Genomic DNA, 12,023 nt, shown 5'->3' with positions numbered 1-12,023 from the left:
TTCTATTTTAAAATAATTTTAGTTACGTATTTTTGGCTGTGTTAGATCTTTGTTGCTACATGGGCTTTTACTGTAGTTGTGGCGAGGGCGGGCTACTCTGTATTGTGCTACACAGGCTTCTTATTGCCGTGGCTTCTCTTGTGGCTGAGTATGGGGGTCTAGGGTGTGTGAACTTCAGTTGTTGCAGTGCATGGGCTCTAGAGCACAGGCTCAGTAGTTGTGGTGGATGGGCTTAGCTGCTCCAGTGTGTGGGATCTTCCCAGACCAGGGCTTGAACCCATGTCTCCTGCATTGGTGTGCTATGCTAAGTCGCTTCAGTCATGTCTGACTCTGTGTGACCCCATAGACGGCAGCCCACCAGGCTCCCCCGTCCCTGGGATTCTCCAGGCAAGAACACTGGAGTGGGCTGCCATTTCCTTCTCCAATGCATGAAAGTGAAAAGTGAAAGTGAAGTCGCTCAGTTGTATCCGACTCTTAGCGACCCCATGGACTGCAGCCTAACAGGCTCCTCCATCCATGGGATTTTCCAAGCAGGAGTACTGGAGTGGGGTGCCATTGCCTTCTCCGCCTGCATTGGTAGGCAGATTCTTTACCACTGAGCTACCAGGGAAGCCCTCATTCTTTATAACAAGAATTTGCTGAGTTTTTGTGGAATATATTGTGCTCTGAAAATGCTTAGCCTGGACCCAAGGTACTGTCAGTATGTGTATGTGTATTTATCTACTTAGTTAGTTATTTGTTTATAGTCATTTCATGTTGTAAAAAAAGATTTATGGTAGCTTCTAATCTGTGTGAAGTATAGCATGGTGATATACATTAGAAGTTACTGAGATGGGAAACACACACGCACATAAAACCAGTAAAAATATAAAATGCACTCCAGAATGGGACTCATGAAGCACTATATATTTTCTAGGACCCTCACTTTATACTGTATTTGCAGGAAGGCATGAAGTGATTGACCTTAAAGTATGCCTCCAAATAATTAATCATCCAGAGGGCAAAATAAATTGTACTATATGTTATATTTATCTTTAAAAAAATAAAAGAAAGTATGTAAGAGATAATATAGAACTGAACAATATTTAAACAAAGAATATGGAAGGTGACTGATATATAAACTTACAGTATTTATTGTTGCCGAATGAATCTTAGAATTTTATCATGAGCATCTTACATAGTTTCAGAGCATGTAGAACTGGCTGTTAACTTTCTGTCTCTTTTGGTTTGGTAGGATTTATTTGAGGAAGTGAAATCTACTGAGTAAATCAGAATGGATGGAGTCCAAGTACTTCCTCTTAACTTTCTCAGAATGTGACTTTTTGGAGCTGATAGAAGGAATTATTTTTTGGTTCTTCTTCATTAACATGTGTTCTACCATCTTATGTTAAGTGTATGTTGACAGAAGCATTATTTTAATTATTAAGGTGCAATTCTGATAATTTTTATGTCTGTTGAAGACACTCTTTGTGTTTAATCAACCATCTGACAGAAACAAGGGTGAAGTACTGAAATAGCACCCAAATTTGAAAATTTGAGTACCAAATTTGAGAATATGGTCAAACCTAATTTTCATATGACAGTAGTCAGTTTGTAGAGAAAGTAGTGGATGAAATCATTTTGGAAGAGGCAAGTTGTGTGATCTGTGTTTGCAAATGAAAATTGAAGTACATTGCAGCTGGATTTTGATCCTAATAATTAATGTAAACTCTCAACAAAGATAAAGCTTAACAGAAAATATATTTTGTGACATATACCCATAAAGCAGCTACTCTTACATAAGTAATTGTATAGCATTATACTTGAAGGTAGGAGAGATGGCCAAAAACCTAAGTTCAGTTTTAGATGAACTGTTCCCAGTCTTTTTCTTGTACCATCAAGATACTGTTATTGCATATCACTTTCTCCTCTTTCCAAACACAATCTTTTCAGTTATCCTTTATCAGGAAATAGATCATATAAACTGGAAGTTATCTTTAACCAGACAACATGCAAACTGACCTAAGGAATCCTTTGTAGGGGAATGCAGTTGCTTATTCATTCTAGCCACTGTGCTCAAAAGTAATATGATTTTAATTATTTAGATTGGATAGATTAATTGTAGTCATGATAACTGTATGTTAGGTCTTAAAAGATTTCCTGTTTTCTAGGTGCTTATACTAAAACATTTACAAATGATTTATGTGACGTGTAAGCCATGTTACCAGGGCTGCCCTGGTGGCTCACATGGTAAAGCGTCTGCCTGCAATGTGGGAGACCCAGGTTTGATCCCTGGGTTGGGAATATCCCTTGGAGAAGGCAATGGCACCCCACTCCAGTACCCTTGCCTGGAAAATCCCATAAACAGAGGAGCCTGGTAGGCTCCAGTCCATGGGGTCACAAAGAGTCGGACACGACTGAGCGGCTTCACTTCACTTTATGTGAAGCGTAGGATTTACTTCAAGATTATCCAAGGGTGGAGGGAGCAAGTGAACATATAGCTTAAACAGGATTGAGCATTAATTGATAATTGTTGAAGTTGGGAGATAGGTACATACAGATTTATTGCACTTTTCTCTGTGCTTCTGTTTATGTTTGGAAATTTCTAATACTTTTTTAAAAATGTCTAAATGAATGAAGTGTCTACCTAGGCCCCAGAGTATTGCTTTCCACCCTTCATGCCTTAAAGACACAGGGAATATCAGCTCCTTTATACTTTAATTGTTTACTTAGTGGCATTTAGCTTACTTAAAGAAAAAAGCTGTATACCCATTTCCTCCACAACCTACTCCCCCCATCGCCCACTCTCAGCCTCTGGCAACCACCAGTCTGTTCTCTGTATCTGAACTTACTTTTCTTTGGAATTAATTGATTTTTAGATTTCATGTGCAACAGAGACCATACTGTATTTGTCTTTCTCTGGCTAATTTCTTGGGCTTCCCTGGTAGCTCAGAGGTTAAAGCATCTGCCTGCAATGTGGAAGAGCTGGGTTCGATCCCTGGGTTGGGAAGATCCCCTGGAGAAGGAAATGGCAACCCACTCCAGTATTCTTGCCTGGAAAATCCCATGGACAGAAGAGCCTGGTGGCCTATACTCCACGGGGTAGCATAATGCCCTTGAGGTCCACCCATCTTGTGGCAAATGGCAAGATTTCGTTCTATTCTGTGGTGAAATTACATTCCATGTACGTGCATGCCACAGTTTTTATCCATTGGCGGACACTTAGGTTGTTTCCGTATCTTTGCCACTGTAAATAATGCTGCAGTGAACACAGGATGTGCATCTATCTTTTCTAATTAGTGTGTTCATTTTCTTCAGGTAAATATCCAGAAGTGGGATTTGGATGGGTTGTATGGTCGTTCTATTTTTGGTTTTTTGAGGAGCCTCCATACTGTTTTCCATAGTGCCTGCATTAATTTACATTCCTGTCAGCAGTACACAAGGGTTTTCCCTGCCCACGTCCTCACCGACACTTGTTGTTTCCAGTCTTTTTGCTAATAGCCACCTAAGTGATGTGAGGGGACGTGTCACTGTGGTTTTGACTTGCATTTCCCTGATGATGAGTAACACTGAATATCTTTTCATGTACCTGTTTGTCATGTATATATCTTTGAAAAAATGTCTGTTCAGATCTGTCCATTTTTTAATCAGATTGTTAGTAGTTTGTTTTTGTCTTTTGTTTCCTGTTGAGTTGTATGAGTTCTTTCTATATTTTGGATGTCACTTGCAAATATTTTTTTCCATTCAGTAGGTTATCTTTTCATTCTGTGGATGGTTTCCTTTGCCATGCAGAACCTTTGTAGTTTGATGTAATCCCACGTGTTTGTTTTTGCTTTTGCTGCTTTCAATTTCGGTGTCAGGTTAAAAAATTCATGCCAAGTTTTATGTCAAGGAGCTTACCACTTAAATTTTCTTCTATCTATAAGTTTTATGGTTTCAGTTCTTACTTTCAATTCTTTAATCCATTTTAAGTTAATTTTTATATATGGTATAAAGTAACAGTCCAGTCTTTATTAATTTATTTATGCCATGTGACTCTCTTGTTTTCCTAACACCATGTATTGAAGAGACTGCCCTTTTCCCACTGTATATTCTTGGCTTCTTTGTTGTAAATTAATTGACCATATATATCCATGGGTTCATTTCTAGGCTCTGTTCTGTTCAGTGATATGTGTTTCTTTATGCCAGTTCCATACTGTTTTAATTACTGTAGATTTGTATTGCTCTACTTAGGGCCCAGAGTACCAGTTTCCATCGTTCATGCATTAAAGATGCGGAGAACATCAGTTCTTTTGCATCTTGCTCTTTTATATTAGAACTATCTATTTGAAATTTTCTTATGTAGATCTGTAGGAAAATTCCCTGCAGGAACACAATATGGACCCCTTTTGACTTTTATAATTAGGGGATTATACCTGGATGATAACCTATATTGAATATGTACTTACAGTTCTTATTATCAAAAGATAGGAGAAAGGTTGAGTTTTCCTTAAATATTTGCTCCTGTGTTAGAAAATATCAGTGTAAGATGGGAGAATTAAGTAACAGGTTTATTATCTGTAAAATGATGGAGCAGATAATTGAATTGCCTTGAAGCCCACCAGACCTGAGCACATGTGGCAATAACCATCAGAGAATTTTGTAATAACCTGTCTATATCTCTTCAACTCTTTTACCATTCCAAGTTTCTTTCCCAAATTATGTAAACAGTAGATGACTAAAGAATTGTAGTTTTTTTTTTTTTTTTAATTAACCAATCCAACGAACATTTGTTTTTCTTATTTTGACAATTTGTTTGGGAAAGGAGATGTTCAGTTTGTAAATCACAGTAAGCCTTGGGAAGGAAAGAACCCACCACAGAAATCTACCACAGAATAAATCTACCACAGAATCTGACACAGAATGTATACTAACTCGTCCTGTGAGAGGAGAGCGGAAGTGTTACTCCACCATTGATTAGAGTATCACTGGAGGTCAGGTAGATCACCACGTTCCCATCAAACCAAGCAGACGGGACAGTCTTAAGTACTGAATGGTTTCTTTAAAGATGTTAGCCCTTTTATTCATAGTCTCATCTCTGAAATGATGCTCATTCATGCCATTTCTGCCTTTAATATGATCTTGTATTTTTACTGTTTTTACAGTAATAAAGTACTAAAGTCAGGGTATAATACAGAAACAAAAAGATGGTGGTGAATGTCATATACCATCTGTCTCTAAAAGTCAGGCTTATCTGCAGGGCTAGAAAACAGTCATCGTATTTTCCTACCAATTGTGAATTCTTAATGTAGTTAGTTTTTTAGAAATGAAATTGGGAGATTTTTTTAAAACTTCAGTAATTAACTAATAAATGAATTTCTGGCCCCAAAGTATTTGCACAGATCTTTTTGCATTATCTACTTTGGAAGCAAGATGAGGGACAAAATGTGTTAACTCACATATTACTACATTCCATATGGGCTGTGTCAGGGTGACCAGCTGTTAAGACAGTTGTGCCTTCTAAATATAAACTTAATTTTTCCCACTGATTGCTTATAAATCAGGACTTCAAAAGACCTCAGCAATCAAAATGGAAATATTTAGCCATAGTTATGTGCACAGGAACTTTTTTCAGAATTGACTTTGAAAGGTACTGTTCCAAATGATACTACCACTTTTTTTATGATAGAAATTTTTATCAAAATGTCCTCTTTATCAAATGTTTAATTAGGACTACTGCCTTTTGGTAATGAGGTATATGAGTCAATTTTGAATTTTCTGTAAAGTTTGATACATTAAAGTTGTAAATGAACATTCAGTAAAGCTAGGCTCTTTTTCTTTGGCAAATCAAAGGTTTTGTTAAAGAAGTTTTTCTTTGAAAGTTTGAAATAATGAGCATTTATTTTGTTGGCTCTATGTTCTACTCCACCACCAAGATTGACCTTCCCCCAACCTTACTGCCTATCTCAAAACCCTCTTTTTTCCTCCTAACTTCTTTTTTTATAGTTGTATAGTTTTTCTATAGTTGGCCTCTTTCTGTTTTGTTTTATTTTTGAACAGAGACCAATCAGTACAATTTTTGTGTTTGTTCAGGAGTCAGACGGCCAGGGCTGCCCATTCTGTCGCTGCGAAATAAAAGGAACGGAGCCCATCATCGTGGACCCCTTTGATCCGAGGGATGAAGGATCAAGGTGCTGTAGCATCATCGACCCTTTTGGAATGCCGATGCTGGACTTGGACGATGATGATGACCGGGAAGAGTCCTTGATGATGAATCGGTTGGCAAATGTTCGAAAGGTAAACTAGGAAATATAGGTTTTTTTCCATGTGTTGTGTGGACATGAAAAAGAAATGATGCTGTCACAAGTAGGGTATGCTTGAATTTGCTTGGGTTTGAGAAAGAAAGATTCCAGAATCAAAAGAAAGGTGAAGATATAAGTAATGTCGAAAGGCTGTTGGAATCATTGGGTGAGAAAGAACTAAACTACTCCCAGTGCTCTTGCTGGTTTTAAACTCCAAAATGAGAGATGGTGAGAGCCTTCATATAGAATTAAACATCATCTGATGTTTAACTGGCAGTAGCATATCCATGAAGAAAATCGAAGAAAGGAAATTATTAAAATTAGAAGTGATGATATTACCTTTGTGAAGTTACCATAGTCTGGGGTTTGCTTATCAATATTGCTCTCGAAGGAAATTAACTTTGTCAGTTCACTGGGAATGGATGCTACTACACAGTTTATGCAACCAAGCCCACAGGGACTAGTCAGTGAACCAAAATGCCAGTTGAGTAATTAACAAACGAGAAATGTAATGATCCAGAGAACTGGACTCTGAGCTATCAGGCTATTCTCTGTATAAAAGGATACATGAAATTCAGCTTACACTCAGAAGTGATTGAGTGATATTTGCTCTTAAAATTAGAGAAATGGTAACGAGTGGTATGAAAGGGTTGGCACACACAGTCTGAAGGTGCCCCCCTTCCGTCTGACTCAGGGCAAGTGTGGCTAATCAGTCATGGTCCTCGTCCCTGCTGGGTTCAGACTTGGCCTGAATGGCCTTGTAGAACCTCTGCTCTAATTTGTTAGGATATGGCAGGTAATATGCAACTTGTTTGCCATCTGTGTAGGTAGAGTGATGATAATGTGTGATGGCACCAGACCATGTCTGCCATATGCATCTGGGTCTCTGAGTTAGGGAGACACCTGGTACAGGAAACAGATGAGGTGATTGGGGGGTTACTGCTTCTTTAGGGCTATGTCAAAGTTTATTTCTTGGCCCTCCTGCATTTTGTGTTCCAGTGTTCCCATGCTTACCAAGTACTTGTCCTTAGGATTTATTTTTACTCTATTTTTGATTGGAGGATAATTATTTTATGATGTTGTGTTGGTCACTGCTGTACAACAGTGTGAATCAAATTTAAGTAAACATATATCCATCCCCCTCCTGAGCCTCCTTCCCACCCCACCCCCCATCTTACCCCTCTAGGTCATCATAGAGCACTAGGCTGAGTGCCCTGTTACATAGCAGCTTTCCACTATCTGTTTTACACATGGTCATGTAGATATTTCAGTCCTCTCAAATTTCTGCATATGGAGATAAGATTACCACCACCAGAATGGCTACTCTCAAAGTTTGCTTTGGTATGAGATGATTTTTATTCTTCACCTCACTGGTTTTTCGTAAATATGTCATCATTTAAGAGAAAGTACTCTTGATTCTGTCTTTTAATGCTGACAACTGTATTCAGTTTTGAAGTTTGTGATACCTTTAGCCCAAGAGATGGAAGAAAGGAAGTAATTATTCCTCAGTTCCTCAGTAATCCTATGTAAAAGATGAACAAGAAACAAAAAGCTCTAACTGAAACAGGGAATTGAGACTTAAATTTTAAGATGAACTCCTAATCAGTATTTTCTACCAGTATTAATATGTATATGAACAAAACTTCTCACATCTTTTATTCTCTCACCTTGAAGAGGAAGATACCCTTCTCATTTTTCAGATAAGGAAATGAGGCTCAGGGTAGGCTTCTGATGTGCTGCATTAGGAAGTTGTGGAGCCAGAATTCAGTTATGTCTGTTGGATAAAAATGCAGTGATGACCAACACTTCATATGTAGCTCTCACATGCAATGTGATGAAATGGTTTCTACCAAGTCAGATTGTGGACTGTATCCTAAAATATTTGTCATATAATATTATTTTAATGAAGTAAAATAAAGTAGTAACATGATTTCAGTGAGCTTACAGTGTTCTAGGTTCTTAAATCTTTGATCTCATTCGGTCATGACACCAACCCCATAGAGAAGCTACTGTTAATGTGCTGTTTTACAAAGGAGGCCATTGAAGAAGGAGGTGCAATGACTTGCCAAAGATCCAAGTGATACTTTAAGCAGAACTGGTGCTTTATTCTAGGTCTTCCTGGTACTTAAAACTTTAGTTGTGCGCCATCATGCAGTACACCTCTTTTGTCCTCTTTGGAACATGTCACACAAGTTGTACTTGATAGTGCATAAGTACCTGTCTTCTGCAGTTCTTTTCAGTTTCATAATATAATGTACATCACGAATAACCAGAAATTAAAAATAATTTGAATTGTGATCTGTTGGCATTAACCTATAAAGTTACTTATGCCATAATTGGTCACTAAAAACCTAACTAATTCATTTAGGCCCTCCTAATTAGATGTATAAGTAATTATTATGTTTGTTTCCAATATACTCATTGTATGTGGCTATTTAAATGTTTCTAATTAAGATTTAATAAATTTAAAAATTTTGTCCTTCAGTCACACTCAGCATATTTGGCATGCTTAAGAGCCTCTTGTGTCTACCAGCTACACTGTCAAACTGTACAGATGTAGAACATTTCTATACATATCAAAATATTTATTATAGATAGATATAATAGAAATACTTAATAACCAGTAGATAATTTTTTTGGACAGCATTATTAGATCATTCCTCCAGGTTCTTATTAGAAGAGGCTAGGTCTTATTGCAAAAGACCTTTCCTTTTAATTTAGGAACCTAATGGTCTTAGCTTGGTCTGAATATTTGACTATGATCTAGCACTAAAATCATTAATCTATGGCCTGTATTTGTTTTCCTGTGAGCTAATGATGATTTTACATTTTAAATGGTTATATATTTAAATGATTTTTTAGATACCTATGTAATTTCCTTGATTTTGCCTCTTGGTTTGTAAAGCCTTAAGTATTTACTCTCTGGCCCTTTAAGAAAAACATTTCCATCCCCAGATCTGGGACACTTTAAAGCATTTAAAGAATGCTTATTGAATGCATGGATAATAGGGGCTGACAGAAAAGTATTTGAGACAAGTACAACAGCTGAAGTAGTTCCAGTGAACTAGATGGTAATGTTTCCTAGCTAGGAAAAAGGCATTTTCAATTTTCTTTACTAAATGGGCTTTCTACTTTCAGTGATTCATGTCAGAAGACGGGGGAAAGGGCCATAAAAGTAATTCTTTCAAGAACTTTGTACACCTTACTGGTTGGGAGAAAATGGTATTTACCCTACATGAGTTTGGGAAAGGTTGCAGTTTCAGCCTGATTTCCACTGAATTAAGTTGACACTGGAGCTTTGTTTCAGTAGTGGCGCTGACGATTGAAGGGAATCACTGGTAACATGAAATGAGCACAGAACAGTCAAAGGTGACTCTGGTGGTTTTCCCTGGTCTTTCACGCACTCTCAAACCATGCATGTTGTGTTCTCTCTGGCACGCTGGTGAACTTTCTGTTGAGGGAGCTGAGATTTTTTGACAATGATCTTCTCTTTCAATTCAATTCAATTCAATTCAGTTGCTCAGTTGTGTCTGACTCTTTGCGACCCCATGAATTGCAGCACGCCAGGCTTCCCTGTCCATCACCAACGCTCAGAGTTTACCCAAACTCTTGTCCATAGAGTCATTGACACCATCCAGCCATCTCATCCTCTGTCATCCCCTTCTCCTCCTACCCCCAATCCCTCCCAGCATCAGGGTCTTTTCCAATGAGTCAACTCTTTGCATGAAGTAGCCAAAGTATTGGAGTTTCAGCTTCAGCATCAGTCCTTCCAATGAACACCCAGGACTGATCTCCTTTAGGATGGGGCTGGTTGGATCTTCTTGCAGTCCAAGGGACTCTCAGGAGTCTTCTCCAACACCACAGTTCAAAAGCATCAATTCTTTGGCACTCAGCTTTCTTCACAGTCCAACTCTCACATCCATACATGACCAATGGAAAAACCATAGCCTTGACTAGCCTTTGTTGGCAAAGTAATGTCTCTGCTTTTGAATATGCTATCTAGGTTGGTCATAATTTTCCTTCCAAGGAGTTTACCCCAAAAAATAGAAGACTGTTGCTGCTCTCAGACTTTATTGTCCCAGAAGTCAGTAGTGTTACTCAGCAAAGCTGTCACTTCAGTCAGTGTCATTTCTTTACTTTCCAGGAGCAGTTAGATTGAAGAAACTTAAAGAACTTATGATTATTTGTTTTTAAATTGAGGAATCATGTTTCAATTATATGTCTTTATGTGCGCCCTGGCCTGCCTCTTGTCAGTTAAACAGATTGTGAATTTTATAATATTTCATAAATCACTGCCACTTTACTTTCAGTAAAACCTGAATTTTACTGTAACTACAAGCATCAGTTCTTTCTGAATAATTGGGAAAAACAGTGTTATGATATTATGTTCCATAGCACTTTATAGATACTTTTGTTTCAAGAGTTACACTAAATTGTTATGTTTTATTCAGAGGACTGTCTTCTGCATTAGACTGTTCTTAAGGCCAGTGCCAATATCTTATCTATCTTTGTGTTTCTTAGTACCTAGACATATATTAAGTGAAATAATAAATGCACATGCATGTTCACATGGTCTATGAGGGCAGTGGCCTGATTTTAAGCATCTTTTTCATTCCAGTCTTAAGACTTGGCTATATCTGTGCAAAATACCAAATTACAGATTTTATGCAGTTCTGTCTTCAGCTGAGGTTATAAACAAATACCACAGATCATTTTGACACAATAGCTCTTCTACTTGATTTTCTTCCACTCTGTTATCATTCTGTTGCCTCATTCATTCTTTAATTTATTCATTTTAAAAACATTTCATTCTTTCAACTCCATGAGTGACGGTCAGTCATTGTCCAGCATAAGGAATTAATTCTCTTTTATCTGCCATTTCAAATACTCTTCACCTTTCCCTTCTTTTACAACTATATTATGAAATTGTTCCTGTCTGTCTGAAGCATATTACATTATTCAAATTAGTAATGCTTCTATCAAAGCATAGAGAACCTAGCTGTTTGTATATTCCTGTTGTCATGGTGATATCTGCAGCTGGAATTTATAAGTAGTAGCAAACTGAACATATAGAATGTATCTTTATTGTTTGTTTTATAAGTTTATTTAGTAATGCTAATCTTGCAGAAGCAAGAACCTATAAATCTATAATATAGTGTGTTAGTTGCCTTTCTAGATATAGGCTATTTTATGAGTTTCACTAGAAGCTGTTTTAGGTTCTGCTTGAAATTGTACCATTGCTTGAGTTCTCAAGCTGTCTGAATTTCTAGGATAATTGGATCTGAGTGAGCCCTTAGAGGAAGTCCAGGGTGTGATTGGTAAGATCAAATCCTCTCTGACTTTAGTCAGATCAAAGCTAAGAAAAGGTATCTGTTGCTAGGTCAGAATTTTATTTTATTTTGCCAGAGGTGTAAAGAATCTCCACAGTTCCTTAGCAATTACTGTGACAGAACATACTATTTATAAAATACATAAATTACAAACAAATGAAGATTTGGTACAAATACATTGATAGACTGACCTAGCATGTGAACCAAGATTAGTTTCCTTGGTCTTAAACATTATATTATCTTAAAACAATATTTAAAATTTTAGTGAGTGACCATGTAAGAGGAAAATCAGGTGTGACCAGATGTCAAAGGAATTATTATTCCTTTATCTTTTTTAATACATCCTCCTAATGTTCCCATCACTAATTAAATACATATTGCTAATTGAAAACTTAATATATCATTTAATTCTTCCTTTTCCTAATGTGTGAAG

General features: G+C 37.2%; 1 protein-coding gene across 3 annotated transcripts in view; it reads left to right on the top strand.

Moving 5' to 3' along the window:
- The window catches only part of CBLB (Cbl proto-oncogene B, E3 ubiquitin protein ligase), a 230,380-nt gene that overhangs the window by 144,706 nt on the left and 73,651 nt on the right, over nucleotides 1-12,023 (top strand). For all 3 annotated transcript variants that reach the window (XM_010838541.1, XM_010838540.1, XM_010838539.1), the window contains exon 10: nucleotides 6,052-6,255. In XM_010838541.1, coding sequence (XP_010836843.1) covers nucleotides 6,052-6,255 — 204 coding nt within the window. The remainder of the gene's footprint in view (nucleotides 1-6,051; nucleotides 6,256-12,023) is intronic.

Source organism: Bison bison, unplaced genomic scaffold (genome assembly GCF_000754665.1).
Source record: "Bison bison bison isolate TAMUID 2011002044 unplaced genomic scaffold, Bison_UMD1.0 scf7180017864098, whole genome shotgun sequence".
Lineage (NCBI taxonomy): Eukaryota > Metazoa > Chordata > Mammalia > Artiodactyla > Bovidae > Bison > Bison bison.
Note: the sequence above shows the minus strand (reverse complement) of the source record. Positions and strands in the feature narration are given on the sequence as shown.